The 25,369-nt window shown below is 45.2% G+C and overlaps 1 protein-coding gene across 1 annotated transcript; it reads right to left on the reverse strand.

Moving 5' to 3' along the window:
- Positions 1-570: 570 nt before the first annotated feature.
- Positions 571-24,654, reverse strand: LOC145572258 (uncharacterized). Its single transcript, XM_081631252.1, has 6 exons — positions 24,525-24,654; positions 24,231-24,428; positions 1,639-1,950; positions 1,288-1,449; positions 940-1,023; positions 571-786 (listed from the first exon to the last, which is right to left on the reverse strand). Exons 1-6 carry the CDS (start codon positions 24,558-24,560, stop codon positions 679-681), a joined length of 900 nt encoding a protein of 299 aa, XP_081487378.1. The 5' UTR covers positions 24,561-24,654; the 3' UTR covers positions 571-678.
- Positions 24,655-25,369: the final 715 nt, after the last annotated feature.

Raw genomic sequence — 25,369 nt, forward strand, 5'->3', positions numbered from 1 at the left:
AAATTTATTACTCTTGAGAAACTGTTTTTAAAAACAAAAGTCTTGAGAAACTGTTTTAATCTTACCAACAATTTCAAATAGTAGAAGAGAAAAGAGAAAACAATCGATTAAAATGGAGAAATTGTTGGGTTAGTCATGTTTGATATTGAGTCAATTTTAGCTTGAATCAGACTTCGTATTATCATATTGGTTAAATTCAAAGGTCTAATCTTGTTTAGTAATGGATCTTATTCCCATGAATCATTACGGTTTAAGTTACATTTAAAATCCGATCATTTTCACTATCGAGTTAAATTCAAATTGAGTCACTTTAACTTTCGTATATACTTTCATTTATGTTTAAGGATGAGGTAGTCTAGATCATTTTGAATTCTAGTCATTATCAGGTTATTCTTTATATTATCGATTACTTTGAGAAGTATGACTAACGAAAAGTGGGTAACTGAACAATGAGGGGCTGAGGGCATGTGTGCAAGAATAATGTATGTATGTATGCTGTTGTATGATTAAAAAGGTATGTGTATCCTTTTGGTGTAAAGTTGTGCAATCAAAATTAGTCCATTGTAGTTATCAATAGTGGCCCTTGAATCTTATTGCTTTAAAAAATAAAACATTTCCAAATGCCATCAAATAGCTTATTCATTCATAATCCGGTTCAACTGACAGACACCTTCAAGTTTACACTACAACAGAGCCTTCCATCACAGTAACAGCGTTTCCCCTGAGTTTAACTCTATTCTTCTGCTCATCTATGTGCAGCTTCACAACCCTGCTCCGAGATGATGCCTGTTATAGATAGTAAGACAGATGCAGATAGTAAGATGAAGAATATGGCGATCACAGTTAAGGGGTGGGGATAAAAAAAATTAAAAAAAAAAAAAAAAAAAAAAAAAAGGTGGGGATAGTGGTGTGGTAGAGCTAGGATTGTAGGATGTATACCGCGTATGCAGTAAAATCAGACTTCCCCGTCTTCTTGGACCAATAGTATGCTAAAGCACAATGTGCATTACCACAAACTGGATCCTGGATTACAAGTGAATTCTGTTAGTTTCAGTAATTATTCTTAGATTACATTTTTCTTGATGAACTACGGATACCACTTATTCTGTACAATTCTACAGAAAATTATATCATGAAGGACTCCAGCCCCAAAATTACAGAAGATACAGGATATACAAAGCAACTGATATTGAAAAAATCGAACACATAAGCTAACACAACACATTAAAAAATTCAGAAACATGAACTCTTTCTGAAAGAAAATACACAAACTTGAAAGCATAATACCTCATCGATGCCATACTTTGGGCAGAAGAATCGACTAACAAAATCAAACCCAGATTCAGATGGCGCAGCTGCACATATGATCAAACCCCGACCAGGGAATTTTTTGATTTCCTCAAAGTCAACTTGTGTATCTGTAACAGCTTTTGCAGATGGCAAGACGACCTAAGAAACACTAAGAAATTAATCATTTTCCTTTCCAATAAGAAAAATCCAAACATTGCAAAAGTATCACTGCAGCCACCTTAACGAGCAGGGTATGCAATGTTTTGACGTACTGATAAAAATAAGACTACCCAGCCCCTTTATTATAATTATATTGGAATATGAACAGAATTTGAAATTTTGACATACAAAGAGATCATCTGAAGCAGTCTTCTTCATGTCAATCACAGAAGCAGGGCTTAATACTTTTGATATAGACGAGGTCTCATTCAAATTGCATTCAGATGTTGCAATAGCGGGGAAATTTAATTCAATCAAGAATGGTTGTTCCACTTCACCTTTATCAGACATAAGTGAGGCAGACTCTTTTGGTTCAATAACTTTCTGGGCTGTCAAGATTCCAGCAGACAGTGTTGAAAATTCTACTGTATTCTCCTTTACCAAACCGGATGTCAAACAAAAGTGCGCGGCTGCTAAGGTTGCGTGGCCACAGAGTTCCACCTGCAAAGTTCAGCAAACAGTTACTATATGATCAGTTCCGTTAGCCCACGTTGGACCAGCAGACCACAATTTTGTTTACAAGTGCTTCCAGCTCTCAAATGATCCTTCTCTTTTTTTCAATTCTGTAGAACATCATAGTGAAAAACCATTCAAAAAGCAAGTTATCCCCATAATACTTTTTCTTCAGAGTCTTGACATTAGTTATTTTATTTAGACATTAAAGAATCTTTATATTATACGGAGTAATTATTTTTGTCCTACCTTTATCTCACTAAATACACACAACAAAGATTTAAGGAACCAAAAATGCATTTGCCCACTAATTTCAAAAGAAGCTAACAAGTTCATAGTTTCTAGGACCCAAAACATATTCCACCATCACAAACTTTTGACTGAGCCACTAAGAAAAAAAAATCAACAAGCATTTTCCATAATCTCATCTTATAGAGAAATTCAGATCAAAGTCAACCTCCTTCTTCTTCTTCCGCTTGAATACCTCAATTCCATAAGTGGAGTCGGCTACTTGAACTAACAAGAGTACTTCTTAGGAGGTCACTCATGCTAGTACTACTCTCAATCATTGTGACTCATGTTAAGCGATGTGACAAAGTTTTACACTGGCTGGCCTACCGTAACCCTCATCCTTTATCCTAGTTTGGGACTGGGGCGGAGTTATAAAAGTCAATTAATCAACCAAGCAAAGTCTTAATCTCATAAATGGGGTTAGCTACATGGGCCAAAAGTGATTATTCTGTATAGTCATTCAAATTTTCTAATATCCTACCAAATTTTTCTTTTTTTTAATCTCTCTTATTTTCAAATTAAGTTGCAAATGACTGAAACTCTTACTAAGAAATTAACAAAACATTATGGTTCATAACAATTATGAACATTCCCACGGGCAAACGACAATAGAATTTCTACTGTACAAACAGTTATACCATATACATGGTGGTTTGGGTGTTTTTAGTCCCTCGGGAGAGTTACAGCTCGAAGGCTGGTCCGGTGCGGCCTGTACCTACAAAACAACGGAGACTCCGGGTGGTTGGAACTCCGCCTCCGACAATCAAGTTAGAAAGGGTTCGGAGAATGTAAGAGTGCGGAAAAGTAAAGTGAGATCTTCTCGAATTCCGAGATCATGTGTTTTCTCTGATAAGAGAGAATGTAGGGTAATGTAATAAATGAACGTGTCCCCAAAATGGGAGAAATCTCCCTATTTATAGGATCATGGGAATACGTGCTTATTAAGTCATTCTGACCTAATGGGTTGCGCCGTTTTGCGGCTTTCTCAGGAATTGGGCCTTGAAGGCCGTAATTCTAGCTGATATCTGAGGCTGACACGTGTCAACTGGTGAGTGGTCCATGTTGGATCTGTCCAGGCTTGACAGGTGTCCCTCTCTGATTAAACCACGTGTCTAGGGTATTTTTACCCTAAACATTTGCCCTTCACAGGGGTGACGAGGCAGGCCACGGGGCGCTTGTAACACGCGTCTCCCTGCGGGTGGTGAACAGTAAAAAGACTGTTCACCTTCTGAGGTGTGACGGGGATACCCCCGTTTTCACCCTTCTATAAATAGGGTTTTTACCCCCCTCCTTCACCCCCATCTTTGACCCTTTTTTTAAGTCTAGAGAGAGGAAGAGAGAACTTTTCTATAGAGAGAGGCTCTGATTCCACCTGCAGTGATTTTTCAAGCTTCCGCCTGCTTTTTCAGTGCATACAATCGGTCACCGTCTGAGGCTGTTTTCAGAGTTTCAGAGCTTAAGTAAAAGGTAACCACCTCTCCTCTCTTCTAGCTTTTTACGTTTTTCCGTTTGTATGCATACATTTTCAAATAAAATGGACTCTCCATCGACACACACGGCACTGCCTAGGTCATTCAGCCCGTCTCCTGGTACGGCTGAGTCTAGAACCGAGGGTGCCTTTTCTGGACATTTGGACCGACTTTGCTCATCCCCGAATCCCTCCGTCTCTGTGTCTATGCAGGACACAATGGCTAGAACAAAGCAAACGGCTACCAAGCTAAGGAGACGGCGTGCTCTGGAAGTGCCCGCCGACGAAGTTACCCTGGATGGGGAGTATGAGGGGTCAGATGAGCAAGTAGGTTCTTCCCCGGGTGGCACCCCGAACACTCCTAATGATGGGATCTTGAGGGAGTCAGGCGGCAAAGAGTCCGCCTGCGTCCATAATTCAAACGAAGAGTCAGGCGGCGAAGAGGTCGCCGATAGATCCGGCTCAGAGGCTTCCAGCTCTGACCAAGAAGATGTTGCTGTTGATTATCAGCAGCCGGTCAGCGGTCAGGGGGCCATCTGTGACAAACCCTACACAGGCGGGCATGTCCCTTAAGGACATTGCTACCTTGGAGGGTAACTTCAAAGTTTTAAAGATAAACACCCAATAGGGGACGGCTTGGACATAGTGGTACCGCCTGCGGAGGCAACGGTGGACTGGGAAGATGATATTGCGAACGCCGATAACTATTTCGGCTGCTACGAGGCTGTGATTAGAGCCGGCCTCCGCTTCCCTCTTCACAGGGGAATAAAAAGAATTTTGAAGGGGTATGAGTTAGGCGTCTGGCAATTCACCCCTAATTCGTGGATTAATATCTTAAGTTATATAGCCACCTATGAGTTCCAAAACCTTGAGCCTAGCTTTGAGGCCTTTGCTAACATGCATTACATGAGCTGGGCTCCAGGCGGATTTAGGGCATGGTACACTTTGACAACACATCCGCAATATATGATGACATTGGACAAGCCTTCGAAGTGGACCGGCTGGAAGGAGAAGTTCTACTTGATCTCCTCGCCCACTTTGGGCCACAACCGGTTACTTCGCCGGTACAATAAGGACCCGGCTTTGCTGGGTAAAAAGTGTGCCCTTCCTCGCATTCCTTCCAGGGCTTGGGAGCAAATAATAGAGTCGGGGTTTTTTAAGAATACCACCGAACCTTTGGATGATGGGACTCACATAATTGTACTCAAAAATTGGGTATCTCATCCGGATTTTTTGAAAGATGAGGCGTTTCTCCCCGCCTGTGGTCTTAGCACCATATTTAAGAGACGTATGTAATTTGTTCCGACTGCTATTTTTCTTAATGTTTGTTTTTAACTAACTTGTTGTAAAGTAACTAACCAGCCGGTTTTTGTCTGCAGAAGAAGCTTTGGAAATGGTGGATGCTAAAAAGACACCTGCCAAGCCGGCTGCTCAACTGAGGAAGGAGCAGTTGGAAAGGAGAAACGTGACTTTGGACGCCAAGCAAGACGGGGTAAGGCCCGCCTGCCATGCTTTCTTGTAATTGTCATATATTATTTTCATATGCCGTCTGTAACCCCTTTGCTTGGTTTTACAGAGTGGCAGCAAGCCCATCCCCCGATCCATCAACAAGATGTTCAAGCGGCCTGGGGACGAGTTAAAGAACACCCCGGCTAAGGTGAGACAAAACCCACCCCGACCAACTTCTTCTGCTCAGCCGAACCTTACACACCCCACAACCGGTGGAAAGGGCCCGGCTGTACTTAAGGCCTAGAGCAAAAGCTCAGGCTGTCTGCGAAATTGTCGGACGCCTCTACGGCGTCGAAGAGTGGCGAGTCACTCGAAGCTGCAACCGGTAATGCAGCGGACAAGGAGAACCTCCAGCTAAAGGAAGAGAACAGTCGGCTCAAAGTGGAGATGGTTGAAATGAGGAACAATCATCAAGAGGAGCTGTCAAAAGAGAAAAACCGGCTGTTCGTTGAGAATGAGAAAGACACTGAGACCCGCCTGAGGCTGGCTTGGGATCTTGCTCACCCAGGGTCTGACTTTGAATATCTCCGGCTGAGGTATGAATACGCCATAGCGGTGTATGATGTTGAGGTTTTGAAGGAGCAAGCACCGCCTCCGTTCAAAGAATGTTCCTAAGTCAATCAATCACAGTAGTGATTGCCCCAAACCAAATACACAGCCGTCCACAGAATCAATAATTAACCGTTTTACCGAACCATGAAGTAGGCTGGATCAAAGCCTTATTTTCCCCTTTTGTTGCATTCGCATCATTTATTTGTGAGCCAGATGGGAACTTTTCGCCTGGCAGTTAATAGAATAGGGAACATATTGTTCGCCTGCTTGATGGTCCTCAGACGGCTTAAAGGCCGTCAGGGGTGCCTGTAATCCATTGCACCTGGTTCGTCTGCCCCATTGGGGTGACGTGTACAACTTCGTTGAATAGTCTAACAGAGAAATTCAGTAATTAACCGGCTGATGTCACTTGACATCCGGTTTTAAGCTTAATCATTCTTTTAGACTATTTTGGTCAGACAACTATGAGTTAACCAATTAGGTCGTTCAATCTTTGCCGTCTGCATATGCTGGTAGAGCAAACGATAGAATGCCCTCTGCGACGATAACACCCAGAGGGGCGTCGCCGGACGCCATACTCATATTGGAGCAGACGAACTTATAAAATAAATTTGCATCCGGCCATTGGCCTCAGTTTCAGGTTAGCCACTAGGTATTTATCCTAGCTTATTTATTCAATAGACCATCTGTGATTTCCACAATCGGTAGTAGATTGTTGCGGATGTATATATAAAGCAATTGGAAACAAAAAGCAACTTTTTCATTGATAGGTTTTTCATTTACAAAAATTTACAAGTTTCAGAAGTAGTACTTTTTTAAGTTGTCTACATTCCAAGTTCTAGGCAGCCGCCTGCCGTCTGGAGTTTCCAGGCAGTAGGTGCCGTCTCTTACTTCTTCATAGATCCAGTAGGGGCCTTCCCAATTAGGAGTTAGCTTTCCATACTCATTGGCCCTACCGGTTGCCTCCATTTTCCGTAACACAAAGTCCCCAACTTTCAAGGGTCGTTTGTATATTCTTTTGTTATAGGCACGAATCATTCTCAGACGGTAAATCTCATGACGCAAGGCGGGATTGCTCCTGCGTTCCAGGAGTGAGTCTAATGTTAGCCGCATGGCCTTCCAGTTTGCCTCTTTATCATACAGCATGACTCGTAGAGTGGGCTCATAATGTTCGATGGGCAAGACGGCTTCAGCACCATATACCATGAGAAATGGGGTTCCACCGATTGCCCCTTTTTCAGTTGTCTGCATGGCCCATAGGATGTGAATTAATTCTTCATCCCATAAACCACCGGCTCTTTCAATTTTCTTTTTGATGCCATCTGAGATGAGTTTGTCGAAGGCTTCATCCCTTAAACCGAGGGCCATTATCAAACACCATGGGCATAGGTACCCCAAATCGGGTAATGATGTTCTTCCAAATGAAAGAGATGGCATCCTTTGTCTTGATGCTCTTAACCGCCTCTGCCTCCACCCACTTGGTGAAGTAATCCACAGCCACCAGGATATATCGCTTTTCACCTGGTGCAGGCGTATAAGGACCCAGAATGTCTATGCCCCATTTAGCAAACGGGACTGGGTTGTGGATTGATGTCAAATCAGTTGCCGGCCAATGGATGAGCTTGCCAAATCTTTGGCACTTGTCACATTTTTTTTACCATCTCCATGGCATCTGACTCAAGAGTGGGCCAAAAATAACCCTGTCGTCTGGTCCTGACAGCCAAGGGATTTGCCGCCTATGTGAGAGGCACAGTATCCCACATGCAGTTCTTCGAGAACTTCTTACCCCTTTTCTGGGGTAACACACTTCAACAACGGCTTTAAGAAACCCGCCTTAAAGAGTTCTCCGTTCCTTATCTCGAAGTTTGCAGCTCGCTTCTTCAGGACAACCGCTTCTTGTGGTGAGTCAGGCAGCGTGCCGTCTTGAAGATATGCCCGGATGCCATCCATCCAGGTAGAGCTTTGGTCTAGAACTTTAATGGGCTCTTCTTCAGTTATACTTCGTTTTTTCATAACTTCCCAGAAGACTGACAGAGGCGTATCACATGAGGCGGAGGATGCCAACTTTGACAGTGCATCCACCTGATTATTTTTAGACCTGGGCACTTGACTCAGATGGAATTCTTCAAGTGTCCCAGCTTCAGCTTTGACCGCCTGAAGGTATTTGATCATTGCCGGATGGGTGGCTTCATAGTCACCATGGTATTGGCTTACGACCAACTGTGTATCAGAGCAGGTGTCAATTTTTGTTACCCCTGCCACCTTACACATGCGGATACCGGCTAGCAGGGCTTCATATTCTGTCTCGTTGTTTGAGGCCTGAAACTTGAACCGTAGTGCGTACTCATACTTGTCCCCCTCAGAAGACTGACAGATTACGCCTGCACCACAACCGTTCATGGTAGAGCTCTCGTCTACATACACTTTCTAAAGCTGGTCAGGATTGTCCGGAGCAACCGGCCTTGTCATTTCGACAATGAAATCGGCAAACGCCTGACCCTTCACTGCCTTTCTTGGTTCGAAAGTGATTTCAAGGCTTTGCATTTCAATAGCCCATTTGAGCATCCTACCGGATGACTCCAAGGTTGTAATTGGCCGCTTAAGAGGTTGGTCTGTGTAGATCACAACCAGATGTGCCAGGAAGTAAGGTTTTAACTTCTTGACAGCCATGTAAAGAGAAAGGCCAAAATTTTCAACCATGAGGTACCGTAGTTCAGCATTTCTAAATACATGGCTAATGAAATAGACAGGGAGCTAAATGTCGTCTCTCTCAGCAAAGAGAACGGCACTAAGGGCATGATTTGAGACAGCTAAGTACATGTAAAGCGTCTCTTTGGGCAGGGGGCTAACAAGCCTTGGCAAAGAGTGTAAATGTTCTTTCAATTTTTGAAAGACCGCCTCAACATTGTCCCCCATTCAAACCTTGTCTTCTTCCTGATCGCCTGGAAAAAATAGAGGCACTTGTCACCTGACCAACTAAGAAATCTTCCCAACACCGCCAGTCAACCGGTGAGCTTCTGAACTTCCTTGACAGTACGGGGTGACTTCATGTCAATCACCGCCTGTATCTTTTCGGGGTTAGCCTCTATCCCCCTTTGATCAATCACGAATCCAAGAAAGTTCCTACACTCAACACCAAAGACACACTTCTTGGGATTGAGCATGACCTTGTGCCGCCTAAGCGTGGTAAAGGTTTCTCGGAGGTCAGCAAGATGATTCGTCTGTTACTTGGATTTGACTATCATGCCATCAATGTACGCCTCTACATTCCTCCCAATCTGATTAATGAAGACAGTATTAATCATTCGTTGGAAAGTAGCAGGCGCATTCTTCAAGCAAAACGGCATCACAGTAAAGCAGAATAACCCCTGATCAGTGACGAAAACCGTCTTCTCTTGATCTTTTTTCCACAGGGATCTGGTGAAAGCCTGAGTAGGCTCCATAAAACTCATCAAGGCATGCCCGGCTGTAGAGTCGACCAAGCTGTCGATCTTTGGAAGGGGGTAACTGTCCTTTTGACATGCCTTATTCAAGTCAATGTAATCTACACATATGCGCCAGGTACCATTCGGCTTCTTCACAAGTACGACATTTACAACCCGGTCAGGGAGGTTACATGGCCGAATGAACCCAGCGTCTAATAGCTTTTTGACCTCGGCAGCTGCAGCCTGACTTCTCTCCTCGCCGTGATTTCTTTTCTTTTGCCGGATGGGCTTCTTTTTAGGATCCATGGCGAGTTTGTGGATAGTGAGATACGGGCTGATGCCTGGCATCTCTTCTACTTCAAAGGCAAAGATTTCTTTGAATATCTTCAACAGAAGGTGCAAGTCTGCACCCAACCTTTCAAAGACAATCGTCCCCACATTAACAGTTCGCTCTGGACGGCTTTCATCTAGAGGAATATCAGTGTGATCGCCAGCCGGCTGGGGACGGAGTTCATCTGACCATTCCCCGGTCAGTGATTGATATTTCTTCTCATTCTTCACCTCCACCAGTTGAATCAACTTTTCTTTTCTTTCTGGCTGCTGGTGGGGCTGAGTCAGAGTCCTTGACATCGTCAAGGTCTATTGGCTCCTTCACATGACCAACGGCAGCAGCTGTTGGTTTGACGTCTGAGAGGTAACACTCCCTTGCTGTCTTCTGATCCCCGTTCAGGGACCCAACATAGCCATCATCCTTTTCATATTTTAACAACATGAAAGCTAGGATGATGACGGCCTTGCACTCATTCAGAGTGGGTCGGCCCAGAATAATGTTATAGGCGGTGAGCTCTTCAACCACCAATTTGTCCTAGCTCCCCCAGTCGCATGGGTAGATCAATTTGTCCGACTGGGTGCATGACCCTTCCCCCGAAACCTATAAGAGGATGGGAGACGTCACGCATGTTGTCCAGCTTATACTTCAGCTTGGACAGACACTTGTAGCTAATGAGGTCACAGGAGCTACCCGTTTCTATAAGGATCCGACCAACCAGTTGGTTGGCGACCTTACATTCAATGACAACCGGGTCGTCATGCGGCCGACGCACTTTGCCAAGATCCTTCTCAGTGATGAGGATGTTTGGGAAAGTACCACTAGCAGACGCCTGGCCATCATCGATAGAGTGGATCATCTTCTTCAGATGATCCTTGGTGCCCCGAATGGTCGGGCCACCACTGGCGAATCCGCCTGCTATGGTGTAGATCGGGTCCTTGTCGGTGTCCGAACTACTAGTAGGTTGGGCAATCTTGGACGACTGTTCCGGATTCGTTTTGACAGTCGCTTTGGACTTCAAGACATAAGATTTCAACACCCCCTTCTCAGCCAAACGGTCCAACGTCCGCTTGAGACTATAGCAATCGTTGGTGTAATGGCTGACTTCCTCATGAAAGTGACAATATTTATTCTTGTTCCGTGACTGGACAAAACTCTTCATTGGATTCGGCTTCTCAATGGTCAGCCGGTCCTTTATCTCCATGAAGATGGAGTGGCAGTCTTTATTGAATTCGTACCGAGAGACGTACGGCTTGAATTCTTTCTTTTTTTTTGGAAGGCTGATCAGATTCATCAACCGTTCAGACTTCTTCTCTTTTTGCTCTCTTCAGCTTCCTGAGCCGACTGAGCATACCGACTCTCTTTTTGTTTGTTAGACTTTTTGGAGTTTGACTAATGGCTGGACGAGCAGAGGTCGGTTGCTTAGATAAAGCTCTCCGCCTCTATCAACGCCTCTTGGAGGGTGAAGACCCTCTTCCGAACGAGGTCAAACTTAAAGGTTGACCCATCCTTCAGACTCTTGAAAAGTCTGTATAAGCTACCTCGTCAAACAGCCCTTGTATCTGGATTCTCACCAGATTGAACCGTCTGACGTAGGAGCGAAGTCCTTCTCTCTATCCCTGCCGTATGGTGCTCAAGTTGAGACTAGTTTTCTTGGAAGGGGTGTTCATCGAGAAGTTGGAGGCAAATAGGAAGGCAAGCCTCCTGAAGCTATCAATGCATCTGGCTGGTAGGTTACCAAACCATTGTTGGACTATGCCCTTTACGGTAGCCGGGAAGCATCGGCACCACATAACATCCTCCAACCCCTGCATGTGCATAAGGTTGGTGTACACCATGAGGTGATCCCTATGGTACCATCGTAGGCACCAACCAAAACATTCTTAACCTTGGCCGGTTGTGCCGCATCAGTTATTTCCTTGGTGAACGCAGAGGTTTGTTCACCAAGTATGAACAGACGGAGCTTCCAGTCTAGGGGCTGGACATTGTGTGTCGTCTGTCCTCCGAAGAGGACCGCTGCATGAATGGTGGGACATATTGCCCGTATGGCGTCTGTTTTGGGTGTTTTTGTCCCTCGAGAGAGTTACAGCTCGAAGAGTGGTCCGACTACACCTGTACTTGCAAAACAACGGAGACTCCGGTTGGTTAGAGCTCCGCCTCCGACGATCAAGTTAGAACGTATTTGGAGAAGGCAAAAGGTGCGGAAAGTAAAGTGGGATCCTCTCGGATTCCAAGATTAGATGTTTTCTCTAATGTGAGAGAATGTAGGGTAGGTGTAATAAATGATTGAATGTCCCCCAAAAAATGGGGAGATATCTCCTTATTTATAGGGTCATTGGGAAAGGTGCCCTCTCTTAGGTCATTCTGACCTAGATTTGGTGGGATGCGCCGTTTTACGGCGTTCTAGGGAATTGGGCCTTGAAGGCCGCAGTTCCAGAAGGTATTTGAGGCTGACACGTGTCAGCTGGTAATTGGCCCAAGTGGACCTGTTCAGACTTGACATGTGGCCTTCTCTGATTGGTCCACATAGATAGGGTATTTTTACCCAAAACATTTGCCCCTCAAAGGTAGCGCCACGTGGTGCCTGTGACACGCTGCATTCCGGGAGTGGTGAACAGTAAAAAGATTGTTCACCTTTTGAGGTGTGACAGGGATGCCCCTATTTTACCCCTCTATAAATAGGATTTTACCCCCCTCTTTTCCCCTCACTTTACTCAAATCACTTTTACTTCTTAGAGAGAGAGAGAGAATTCTAGAGAGAGAGACTCTGCCCCCACCTATAGCGAGTTTCAAGTTTCCGTCTGCGTTTTTGAGGAACACATTCGGTCACTGTTAGTAGCAGTTTTCAGATTTTCCAGAGTTAAGCTAAAGGTAACCGCCTCTACTCTCTTCAAGCCTTTATAATTTCCCGTTTGTGTACTTAGACTTCCAAAATAAAAATGGACTCTCTATCGACGCACACGACACCTCCTATGTCTTTCAGCCGGTCTCCTAGTATAGTTGAATCTAGAATCGGGGGTGCCTTTTCTGGACATTCGGACCTGCTTTGCTCATCCCCGAATCCCTCCGTGTCTGTGTCTATGCAGGAGTTTGGCTCTTCCCAAGGCTCTGATGAAGAGGAGTTTGGCGGAGAGGAAGCCACTGAACGATCCGAATCAGAAGCATCGGGCTCTGATCAAGAGATATTGCGGCTGACTACCAGTAGCCGGTTAGAGGGCCAGTCCTGCCAAATCCCTTAGAGACTAGGATGCTTCCTAGAGATCTTGCTACCATGAGGGGTAGCTTTCGAGCATTTGCGGATGCTCATCCGGTTGGGAAAGGATGGAGAATAGAAGTTCCGCCTACTGAGGCGACGATTGCCTGGGAAGATAACATTGAAAACGCCGACAACTGCTTTGGCTGTTATGAAGCCGTGATTAGAGCCGGCCTTCGTTTTCCCCTCCACAGGGGTATTAAGAAAATTTTAAAGGGGTATGATTTAGGAGTCTGGCAAATTACCCCAAATTCATGGATTAATATACTTAGTTACATCGCCGCCTGCAAATTTCAAGATATAGAGCCAAGTTTTGCAGCCTTTGCTCATATGCACTACATGAGCCGGGCACCAGGTGGGTATGAGGCATGGTACACACTAACCACCCATCCACAATACCTGATATCCTTGGACAAACCGTCCAAGTTGACCGGCTGGAAGGAGAACTTTTACATGATCTCCTCGCCCAAATTAGGAAACAACCGGTTCCTACGCCGGTACAATAAGGATCCGGCTTTACTTGGGAAGAAATGCGCCCTCCCCCACATTCCGTCTAGGGCTTACGAATAAATAATGGAGCCCGAGTTCTTTGAGACTACGACTGAGCCCCTAGAGGATGGAACCCATATAATTGTTCCAAAGAAATGGATACCCCATCCAGATTTTTTGAAGGGTGAGGCCTTTCTTTCCACCTGGGGGCTTAGCACCATGTTCCCACAGGGTAGATTTGTCGTCTATATTAATGTCTTTACTGTTTTATTGATCTATTTATCCAACTGTTTCCTTTCTTTTTTTGCAGAAGACGCACGGAACATGGTTGACCCAAACAAAACGCTTGCAAAGTCGGCTGCTCAGCTGAGGAAAGAGCAGCTACTAGAGAAGAGAGCCGCCTTGGAGGCCAAGGAGGCTAAGAAGAATGGGGTAAGACCACCTGCCATGCTTTCTAGCTTTTTTGCATTAACTTATTTATTTACCGGTTGTACCCCTTTCTCTTAATTTGGGAATTTGCCGGCTGTAACTCTTGCTTTTCACTTACAGAGTGGGAACAAATCAATTACCCGCTCCATTACAAAGCTGTTCAAGCGGCCGGGGGATGAGCTAAACAAAACTCTGGCTAAGACGGCAAAGAAGAATCCTCCTCACTCCACCTTTTCAGCCAACCCAGATCGACCCACAACCGGGGGCAAAGGCCCGGCTATGTTAAAAGCTCTGAGCGAAAGCTCTGAGCAAGCTGCTGGGAAACAGCCGGATGCCTCTACGGCATCGAAGAGTGGCGAGCCACTCAATGTTGCAGCGGCACTACAATGGCTGAAGGGGTAGAGTCCTCCCAGCTTCACACTCAAGGTAAGACACGAATCGAACTCCCTTGGCCGCTTGACTTTATGCGAGTCAAGACTCGGGTCAGCCCGTCTGGAGGTTCGATGAGCAGTCGGCATGAGTCGGGTACCGCCTGTGCTGCTTTCTCACCAAGTATTTCTTTTGGTGCAGATGCTCCCTCATGGCCGCCTGACGTCCAAGCGTTTGCCAAGAGGATGGTCAGGTCTCTGAGGTCAGCGAAGAATTATGTGACTGATGTGCAGGCGGTGGATTTCGACATAATCCAGGGCCTGTTGGCTGAGGTAACTTAGTATTTACTTAGTACTTCCTTCTTTTTCCTTTAATATTTTCAAGTGTTTTGCTAACCGTTTGACCCCTTTTCAGACAATGCTGAGGGTAGACGGGCTGAGGGTCCCCTTCAGGCGGAAGCAGGAAGAGGTAAATGATGCTAAACAGAGGGCCACCCAAGCTCTCAACTCTGCTGAATATAGTAAAATAATGTGTGACGTTGAAATTAAAGCAGTAGAGTTGCAACAGGAGGAGATGATTAAAAACTTGACGTCTACTAATGACGCCGCCAACAACCGGGTATCCAAGCTTGAGCTGGAGCTTAAAAATTCCCAATCAAACCTCAAGGCATTGGAGGGGGCTCATCAGGAAATTACCAAGTTAAGGGAAGATGTCAGCCGGCTGGGATTTAGCTGAGGAACCAGCACCAAGAAGAGATTGCCAAGGACCAAAGTCGGTTGGTTGCTGAGAATGAGCGGGACACTGAAGCCCGTATGAGGATTGCCTGGAGACTGCTCCACCCAACCATTAAGTTTGAGGTCTTCAAGCTGAGATATGATTACGCCACTGCGGTGTGTGATGCTCAAGTGTTGAATGAGCAGGCTCCGCCTCCTTTTAAGGCATGGGCCTTAGAGCAAGGCTTTGAGGTTTCATATGATGAGGAGGAGTCGGCTGCGGATCAGGCTGATCAAGTCCAGACTGATCAAGTCCAGGGTGAGCAAGTCCCAGCTGGGCAAAACGAAGCGAACCTCTCAGCCGGCCAGGACCAGCCGGAGCAGACTCCCTTGTATTTTCTGCGGCAATATGCCATCTTATTCTCTCCGGCCTGTGAGCCGAGTATGTTTGTTTTTTACCGACTAAGGAGTCGGGTAACAATTTTTATTTCTTTTCTTCCGGATGTCTATCCGGTTAACAATATTACCCGGCCTTGACCGGTTTTGAATGAAATTTGGCAACTGAGTCGGTTTGATGAATTTGTTTCAATTTTTGCACTTAAATTTTGCAATTTTTGCCTATCTTTTTTCAAGCATGCGACAGTCAGTATACCGGCTACTCTTGCCCCTGGCGGCTGTGTGGTTGGTTTCAATACTTATTTGATTGATTGACTTGGGAACTTTTGATGCTTTAAGGAGTATGAGATGTTCTTATGACAATCAATCAGAGTGGTGATTGCCCCAAACCAAGTACACAGCCGTCCACAAAACCAGTTTGTAGCCGTTTACCCAACGGGAGAGTTAGCTGTACCATAGCCCTTCACCTCCGTCTGGGTTATTCGTAATCCAGTTAAACTGTCTTTTGACAAGGCAAGGGGCCAATTGCCGCCAGGCACTTGAGAAGGCAGGAGACAAATGGTCCGCCTGACAAATGGCCCCCAGACAGCTTGGGGTACCTGCAATCCATTGCACTTTATCCGTTTGCCCCATTGGGTGGACTAGTACAATTTCGTTGAAAAATCTAAATTAGAACTTCAGTTATCAACTGGCTGATGTCATTGGACATCCGGCTTTTAAGCTTAATCATTCTTTAGACTATTTTGGTCAGACAGCTATGAGTTGACCAATTAGGTCGTTCAATCTTTGCCGTCTGCATGGATACGTAGAGCACTTGGTTACCCTATTGGGAGATACTCTCTGCGACGATTCCACTTGAATGGGCGTTGCCGGACGCCTTACTCATGTTGGATCAAACGAATTTATAAAATAAGATAGCATCCGGCAATTGGCCTCATAGTTTGAACATTAGTTTAGCCACTAAGTTTTTAACTTAGTTTAATTCATTAGTTGTCCGTCTGTGCATTGCGCAAGCGGTAACTCATCATTACGCATGTATGTATACGAGGTAATTAACAAGTTTGAAAACAAAAGGCAACTTTTTTCATTGATAGGCTTTTCATTTACAAAAATTTACAAATCTCAGAAGTAGTACTTTTTCAAGTTGTCTCATTTCAAGTTCTGGGCAGCCGCCTGCCGTCTGGAGTTTCCAGGCAGTAGGTGCCGTTTCTCACTTCCTCATAGATCCGGTAGGGGCCTTTCCAATTAGGAGTTAGCTTTCCCTGCTCATTGGCCCTATCGGTTGCCTCCATCTTTCGTAACACAAAGTCCCCAACTTTCAAGGGTCGTTTGTGCACTCTTTTGTTGTAGGCACGGGTCATTCTTAGACGGTAAATATCATGGCACAAGGCGGCATTGCCCCTGCGCTCCGGGAGTGAGTCCAATGCTAGCCGCATGGCCTCCCAGTTTGCTTCTTCATCATATAGCATGATTCGTAGAGTCGGCTCATAATGCTCGATGGGCAAGACGGCTTCAGCACCGTAAACCATGAGAAATGGGGTTTCACCGGTTGCCCCTTTTTCAGTTGTCCGGATGGCCCATAGGACATGAATTAACTCTTCAGCCCATAAACCACCGGCTCTTTCAATTTTCTTTTTGATGCCGTCTGAGATGAGTTTGTTGAAGGCTTCATCCTGGCCGTTTGCTTGGGGTCGGCCGATTTATGCAAAACAATGTGAGATCTCTTGGTCTCCCAACCAAGTCTTGAACTAAGGCGTCTCAAACTGAGGGCCATTATCAAACACCATAAACATAGGTACCCCATACCGAGTGATGATGTTCTTCCAAATGAAAGAGATGACATCCTTTGTCTTGATGTCTTTCACCACTTCTGCCTCAACCTACTTGGTGAAATAATCCACAGCTACCAGAATATAGGCTTTCCGCCTGGCGCAAGCGTATAAGGACCTAGAATGTCCATGCCCCATTTAGCAACTGGGAGCGGGCTAATGGATGAGCTTGCCAAACCTTTGGCACTTATCACATTTTCTGACCATCTCCATGGCGTCTGCCTCAAGAGTGGGCCAAAAGTAACCTTGTCGCCTGGTCCTAACAGCCAGGGATCTGCCGCCTTGTGAGAGGCGTAATATCCCGAGTGCAACTCTTCGAGTACTTCTTTCCCCTTTTCTGGGGTAACGCACTTCAACAAAGGTTTTAGGAAACCCGCCTTGAAAAGCTCTTCGTCTTTCATCTCGAAGTTTTCAGCACGCTTCTTTAATACGGCCACCTTATGGGGTGAATCAGGAAGCGTGCCGTCTATAAGGTATGCCCGGATGCCATCCATCCAGGTAGAGATTCGGTCAAGCACTCCAACGGGCTCATCGTCAGATTTACTCCGTTTTTCCATAACTTCCCAGAAGACTGACCGAGGCGTATCATAGGAGACGGAGGATGCCAACTTTGACAAAGCATCCGCCTGGTTGTTTTCAGACCTGGGCATTTGACTTAGATGAAATTCTTCAAGTGTCCCGACCTTGACCGCCTGCAAGTATTTGATCATTGCCGGATGGGTAGCTTCATAATCACCATGGTATTGGCTAACGACCAGCTGAGAATCTGAGCAGGCATCAATTTTTGTTACCCCTGCCGCCTTACACATGCGGATACCGACTAGCAGGGCTTCATATTCCGCCTCATTATTTGAGGTCTGGAACTTGAATCGTAGTGCGTATTCATATTTATCTCCTTCCGGAGACTGACAGATTATGCCTGCACCACAGCCGTTCATAGTAGAGCTCCCGTCTACATACACTTTCTAAACCCGAGCAAGGTTGTCCGAAGCAACCGGCCTTGTCATTTCGACAATGAAGTCGGCAAACACCTGACCCTTCACTGCCTTTCTTGGTTCGTAGATGATTTCAAGACTTTACATTTCAATAGCCCATTTGAGCATTCTGTCGGATGACTCCAAGGTTGTCATTGGCCGCTTGAGGGGTTGATCTGTATAGATTACAACCGGATGTGCCAAGAAGTAAGGCTTTAACTTCTTAACAGCCATGTAGAGAGCAAGACCAAATTTTTCAACCATGGGGTACCGGAGTTCAGCATTTCTGAGAACATGGCTAATGAAATAGAACAGGAGCTGAATTTCGTCTCGCTCAGCAAGGAGAAAGGCAACTGAGGGCATGATCTGAGACGGTTAGGTACATGTAAAGCATCTCCTTTGGTAAAGGGCTAGCAAGCCTTGGCAAGGAGTGCAGATGTTCTTTCAACTTCTGAAAGGCCGCCTCAGTATTATCTCCCCATTCAAATCTAGTGTTCTTCCTGATTGCTTGGAAGAAGTAAAGACATTTGTCGCCTGACCGGCTAAGGAATCTCCCAAGCGCAGCCAGGCAACCGGTAAGCCTCTAGGCTTCCTTAACAATGCGGGGTGACTTCATGTCAACCACCGCCTATATCTTCTCGGGGTTAGCCTCTATCCCCCTTTGATCAATCAGGAATCCAAGAAACTTCCCAGACTCAACACCAAAAACACACTTTTTGGGATTTAATGTGACCTTATGCCGCCTGAGTATGGTGAAGGTTTCTCGGAGATCAGCAAGATGATCCGTCCGTAACTTAGATTTGACTATCATGTCATCAATATATGCCTCTACATTCCTCCCAATCTGATTAATGAAGACTGTATTAATCATCCGTTGAAAAGTAGCCGGCGCATTCTTCAAGCCAAACGGCATCACTGTATAACATAATAACCCCTGATCAGTGACGAAGGCCGTGTTCTCTTGATCTTTTTTCCACAAGGATATCTGGTGGAAGCCGGAGTAGGAATCCGTGAAACACATCAAGGCATGCCCGGCTGTAAAGTCGACTAGACTGTCAATCTTTGGAAGTGGGTAACTGTCCTTTGGACATGTCTTGTTCAAGTCAGTGTAATCTACACACATGCGCCAAGTACCATTCGGCTTCTTTACAAGCACCACGTTTGTAACCCAATCAGGGAAGTTACATGGCCGAATGAACCCGGCGTGTAACAGCTTTTTTACCTTAGCAGCTGCCGCCTGACTTCTTTCTTCGCCATGATTTCTTTTCTTTTGCCGGATAGGCTTCTTTTTAGGGTCCACGACGAGTTTGTGGACAACAAGATCCAGGCTGATGTCTGGCATCTCTTCCATTTCAAAGGCAAAAATGTCTTTGAATTCTTTCAACAGGAGGTGCAAGTCTGCACCCAACCTTTCAAAAACAGTCGTCCCCACCTTAACAGTTCGCTCTAGACGGCTGTCGTCCAGAGGAGATTATCTGACCGTTCCCCGGTCAGTGATTGCTATTTCTTCTCCTTCTTCACCTCCATCAGCTGATCAATTTTTCTTTTCTTTGCGGTTGCTGGAGGGGGTGAATCAGGGTCCTTGACATCGTCAAGGTCTATTGGCTCCTTCGGCTGACCGGTTACAGCAGTCGTTGGTTTGACGTCTAAGAGATAACACTCCCTTGCCGTCTTCTGATCCCCGTTGAGGGAGCCAACAGAGCCATCATCCTTTTCATACTTGAGCAGCATGAGAGCTGGGATGATAACGGCCTTACACTCGTTTAGAGTGGGTCGGCTAAGAATGATGTTATAGGCAGTCAGCTCCTTAACCACCAAGAACCGGACGATCATATATCGCCCTTTTCCCTTCTGCTCCAACCGGATGGGTAGATCAATTTGTCCGACTGGGTGCACGACCCCTCCACCAAAGCCAACTAGTGGATGGGAGACGTCGCGTAGGTTGTCCAACTTATAGCTCAGGTTAGACAGACACTTGTAGCTGATGAGATCAGAGGAGCTACCCGTGTGTATAAGGATCCGACCAACTTGGCGACCTTACATTCAATGACGACTAAGTTGACATGCAGCCAGCGGACTTTGCCCCGAACCTTCTCAGTGATGAGGACGTCTGGAAATGTTCCACTGGTAGACGCATGTCCATCATCAATCGAGTAGATCATCTTCTTCAGATGATCCTTGGTGCCCCGAATGGTCTGGCCACCACTGGTCGGTATCCGAGCTACTAGTAGACTAGACAGTCTTAGACGACTGCCCCGGATTCGTCTTGGAAGCCGCTTTGGAATTCAAGACATAGGACTTCAGCAAGCCCTTGTCAGCCAGAAGGTCCAACGTCCGCTTGAGGCTATAGCAGTCGTTGGTGTCATGGCCTACTTCCTCATGGAAGTGACAGTATTTATTCTTGTTCCGCGACTGAACAGAACTCTTCATCGGATTCGGCTTCTCAATGGTCAACCGGTCCTTTATCTCCATGAAGATGGAGTGGCAGTCTTTATTGAATTCGTACCGAGAGACGTACGGCTTGAATTCTTTCTTTTTTTTTGGATGGCTGATTAGGCTCATCAACCGCCCAAACTTTTTTTCTCTTTTTTCTCTCTTCAACTTTCTGAGCTGGCTGAGAAGACCGATTCTCTTTTTGCTTGTCAGACTTCTTAGAGTCCGACTGATGGCTAGACAAGCAAAGGTCGGTAGCTTGAATAAAGCTCTCCGCCTCTATCAATGCCTCTTAAAGGGTGAAAACCCTCTTTCGGACAAGGTCGAACTTAAAGGTCGACCCATCCTTCAGACCCTTGAAGAAGTCTGTATAGGCTACTTTGTCAGACAGTCCTTGAATTTGAATTCTCACCAGATTGAATCGTCTGACATTGGAGCGAAGCCCTTCTCTCTCTCCCTGCCGTATGGTGCTCAAGTCAAGACTTGTTTTCTTGGCAGGAATGTTCATTGAGAAGTTGGAGGCAAACATGAAAGCAAGCTTCCTGAAGCTGTCAATACACCCGGCTGGCAGGTTGCCGAACCATTGATGGGCTATGCCATTCAAGGTAGCCGGGAAACAACGACACCACATAGCATCCTCCAGCCCCTGCATGTGCATAAGGTTGGAGTAGGCCATGAGGTGGTACTCCGGAGGTACCATCATAGGCACCTACCAACACATTTTTAACCTTGGCCGGCTGTGCGCCTCGGTTATTTCCTTGGTGAACGCAGAAGTTTGTTCACCAAGTTCGAGCAGACGGAGCTGCCAGTCCAAAGGTTGGACATTATATGCTGCCTGCCCCCCAAATAGGGCCGGCTGCATGAAATGAAGAGAATACGGACCGTATACCATAGGGGGTACGTACGGGGCATTCCCAATCATCTAAGGGCCAGAGCGGACGGAGTTGCCGCCTGTCTGGCTCTCTTAAAAGGATTGAGTATTCCTCACAAATGTATTCTTGAAGTTGTCTTGAAAGCTCGAGATAGAGGCTGACTCAAACAGCTGCTGATTCCGATTTCGCTCAATAACACGTCGAGCATCGGTATAAGTCTTCTTGCTTCCATCCGGCTGAACAACACGAATGACCTTCCTTGTGCCCGTCTGGGGCAGAAGGATCTTTGTCCAGTCAATGGCAGGCGTAGTCTTCTCCTTGGGATGTGGAGTAGGCTGCCTGTCCCTGACTGACTTCTTCCTCGCAACTCGAGGAGATTTTTTGGCTGACTGACCCTTGCTAGAGCCAACCGTCTTATTTTCGATCAGGTCCTTGATCTCACCCTTGAAACTTTCATGAATTTCATGAGCTCGTCTCTGGTGACTGGAGCCTGACCTCTTGCCGTCTGGGTTTCCTCTTCCAGCTGCCCAGGGGGCCTGCTTGTACCCGCCTTGATGTAACCTCGTTCCAAGTTATCTCTGGAACAGATGCGCCTTGAAATGAGTGACTCATCTTTGGCCACATATGTTTCGACCTGAGGATCATCATCCTCCTGGTCTGTAAAGACCTCCGGTTGATGATCCTTGGGGTTAGGAGGTGGTACAGACTCTTGAACCATCTTTAAGATACTCTCCCCACAGACGGCGCCAAATGTTTTGGGTGTTTTTGTCTCTAGGGAGAGTTACAGCTCGAAGAGTGGTCCGACTTCGCCTGTACCTGCAAAACAACGGAGACTCCGGTTGGTTGGAGCTCGCCTCCGACGATCAAGTTAGAACGTGTTTGAAGAAGGTAAAAGGTACGGAAAGTAAAGTGGGATCCTCTCGGATTCCGAGATCAAGTGTTTTTTCTATATGAGAGAATGTAGGGTAGGTGTAATAAATGATTGAATGTCCCCCAAAAAATAGGGAGATATCTCCCTATTTATAGGGTCATTGGGAAAGGTGCCCTCTCTTAGGTCATTCTGACCTTGATCTGAGGCTGACACGTGTCAGCTGGTAATTGGCCCAAGTGGACTTGTCCAGGCTTGACACATGGCCCTCTCTGATTGGTCCACATAGATAGGTATTTTTACCCAAAATAGCGTCTGAGGCACATACGAGACTGTCCCAATCATCTGAGGGCCAGTATGGACGGACTTGCCGCATGTATGGCTCCCATGCAAGGATTGAGAATTCCTTGTAGATGTATTTTTGAAGCTGTCTGGAAAGCTTGATGCAGAGGCTGACTTAGACGGCTGCAGGCTACGGTTGTGCTCGATGATGTGTCGAGCATCGGAGAAGGTTTTCTTGCTGCCATCCGACTGAACAGCTCAGATGACCTTCCTTTTACCCGTCAAGGGCAGAAAGATTTTGGACCAGTCAATGGCAAGCGTAGTCTTCTCCTTTGGATGTGGAGTAGGCTTCCTGTCTCTGACTGACTTTCTCCTCTCAACTTGAGGAGTCTTTTTGGTCAACTGACCCTTGCTAGAGCCAACCGTCCTCTTGTTGATCAGGTCCTTGATTTCACCCTTGAAACTTATCATGAACTGCATGAACTCGTCTCGGATGATTGGAGCCTGACCACGCGCCGCCTGGGTGTTCCCAGGCGGTGGTCCAGCAGTCTTGTTGGTACCAACTTCAGTGTTGCCTCGTTCCAGCTTATCTCTGGAACGTATGTGCTTAGAGAGCAGTGACCCATCAAGGCCCACTCGGGTTTCGACTTCACAGTTGTTGTCCTTATCTTGGTCTGAATAGACCACCCCATCGGTTCCAAGCCGGTTGGGTTCAGGTGGTGGTACAGACACTTGAACCATCTTAGAGGTACTCTCCTCACAGATGGCGCCAAATGTTTTTGGTGTTTTTAGTCCCTCGGGGGAGTTACAGCTCGAAGACTGGTCCGGTGCGGCCTATACCTGCAAAACAACAGAGACTCCGGGTGGTTGGAGCTCCGCCTTTGACGATCAAGTTAGAAAGGGTTCGGAGAATGTAAGAGTGTGGAAAAGTAAAGTGAGATTTTCTCGGATTCCGAGATCATGTGTTTTCTCTAATAAGAGAGAATGTAGGGTAGTGTAATAAATGAACGTGTCCCTAAAATGGGGGAAATCTCCCTATTTGTAGGGTCATGGGAATACGTGCTTATTAGGTCATTCTGACCTAATAGGTTGCGTCGTTTTGCGACTTTCTCGGGAATTGGGCCTTTAAGGCCGTAATTCTAGCTGATATCTAAGGCTGACACGTGTCAGCTGGTGAGTGGTTCATGTTGGATCTGTCCATGACATGTGTCCCTCACTGATTAGGCCGCGTGTCTAGGGTATTTTTACCCTACACACATGGTGCAACCAATTCAAGACTATGTTTTAACTTATTGGCTCATTTAAGGAGCTCCAACTCTCCAAGTCACCAAATGAACCAATATAAAAATAATATGAGTGTGGTTGGTACTTGGTAGTTGGTACATACCATGCTCTAATAACACACTTTTTTTTCCGTACTTGCAAGTTGCAACACTTCTCATTTAACACTTGTCAAAATATTATTTCAATCAATACATTACTATACAGTATCTTTCCTTAATCATTAATCATCAAAATTAGTCGGCGAATTAAAAAAGATGACACGTGACAATATATGTCCTTTACCTATCGATCATCAAAGTCAGTCAAAGTGAAGTATATAAATAGTGAATAAGTAACAAAATGGAGAAACTATCAATTCGTATAGCAGTATAGTAGTCAAAGTGAAAGTATGTGCATAGCATCAAAGATAAACCGAAGAACTAAAATGATACAAAAGCAATAGATTAAAACCCAACAAACAATACAGAAAATGAGGTGTGGACTGTGAAGGACGAAAAGTCAAACCTCAGTAACAGGAGTAAACCAACGGAGATGAAATCTGGGATGTGGGGAATGAGAAACAGGAAGAGGAATAAGATAACTAGTTTCAGAAATATTGAATTCAGCAGCAATTGATTGAAGCCATTCACTTTCTCTTTCCTCTTCTAGTAAACAAACAGCAGCAGGATTACCCTTAAACTCTGAATCAGTAAATGCATCTATCTGATAAACCCAATTCAATATAAAATACCAGTTAGTTAACTCGATAATCACATGAAAAAACAAAGAATGTACAACAGTTTGCTTCATTTTGCTTACCACAGCATATTTGACTGGCTTTTTGGATATCCCCATTTTTGGGTTTGCTTTGTTTCGTTAGAGCAGTTTGGAATTGAGATCAGGAATTTAAAGATTGAAGAAAATTCAGTCAATACCAACAAACATGCCACGAAAGACTTAAAAGAGTGATGGAAAGTCTACAATAACAACTGAATTTTTGAAAATAATTCAAATTCTATATTTTTTATTTGAAAATACGAGACTGTTATGGTCTTACCAACGATTTCTCCTGTTATCCATTCAAATTCATTGTTGGCTTGTTGCCAAAATAACCGGTTAGTTGTCAATTCGGGTCACAGGGTGGGTTCAAGTTGACCGATTACAAGTCGGTTTATTTCCAAATTGAGTTAATCCAACTTGAGCGGGATTGAGATAATTTGAGTTGAAGTTAAAGTTGTATCCTGGTCTAATCAATTCAGTTTTGTAATCAATTAAGTTATATTTGGATTAGGCTATATCTAAGCTCGTTGAACTTGAGTCGTATTCTAAATAGGCTCATTTAGGTAAAATATTGAGTTGGGTGGACTTCGGGTCATTAAGTTTATTATTAAATCAATTTTGGCTCAGAATATTTCGATTAAATTTAAAGGAGAGATTACATTCAGTAATGGATCTAATTCACATAAATCTTTACAATTTGATTATTTGAAATTTGATCAATTCGAGGATATAGATGAACTCAATTTGAGGATCCAGATCCTTTATATTTAAGGCCGAGTTATGTTCAACATTAGATTAATTAGTGTGAGTAACTATAAGGTGACTACAAGTATAATATACAATTCTTGTAAATTTAAATAACCAATAATTATTGAAAAGTGTGA

This window comes from Chenopodium album, chromosome 12 (genome assembly GCF_948465745.1).
Source record: "Chenopodium album chromosome 12, dcCheAlbu1.1, whole genome shotgun sequence".
Lineage (NCBI taxonomy): Eukaryota > Viridiplantae > Streptophyta > Magnoliopsida > Caryophyllales > Amaranthaceae > Chenopodium > Chenopodium album.

Bases quoted from the DNA above. Each gene is read 5' to 3' on its own strand.
- LOC145572258 (XM_081631252.1), bottom strand. From the start codon at position 24,560: ATGGGGATATCCAAAAAGCCAGTCAAATATGCTGTG. The intron at 24,429-24,524 runs GTAAGCAAAATG...TGGGTTTATCAG, and splicing joins AGCCAGTCAAATATGCTGTG to ATAGATGCATTTACTGATTC. The intron at 1,450-1,638 runs GTATGTCAAAAT...AGTGTTTCTTAG, and splicing joins CTGCTTCAGATGATCTCTTT to GTCGTCTTGCCATCTGCAAA.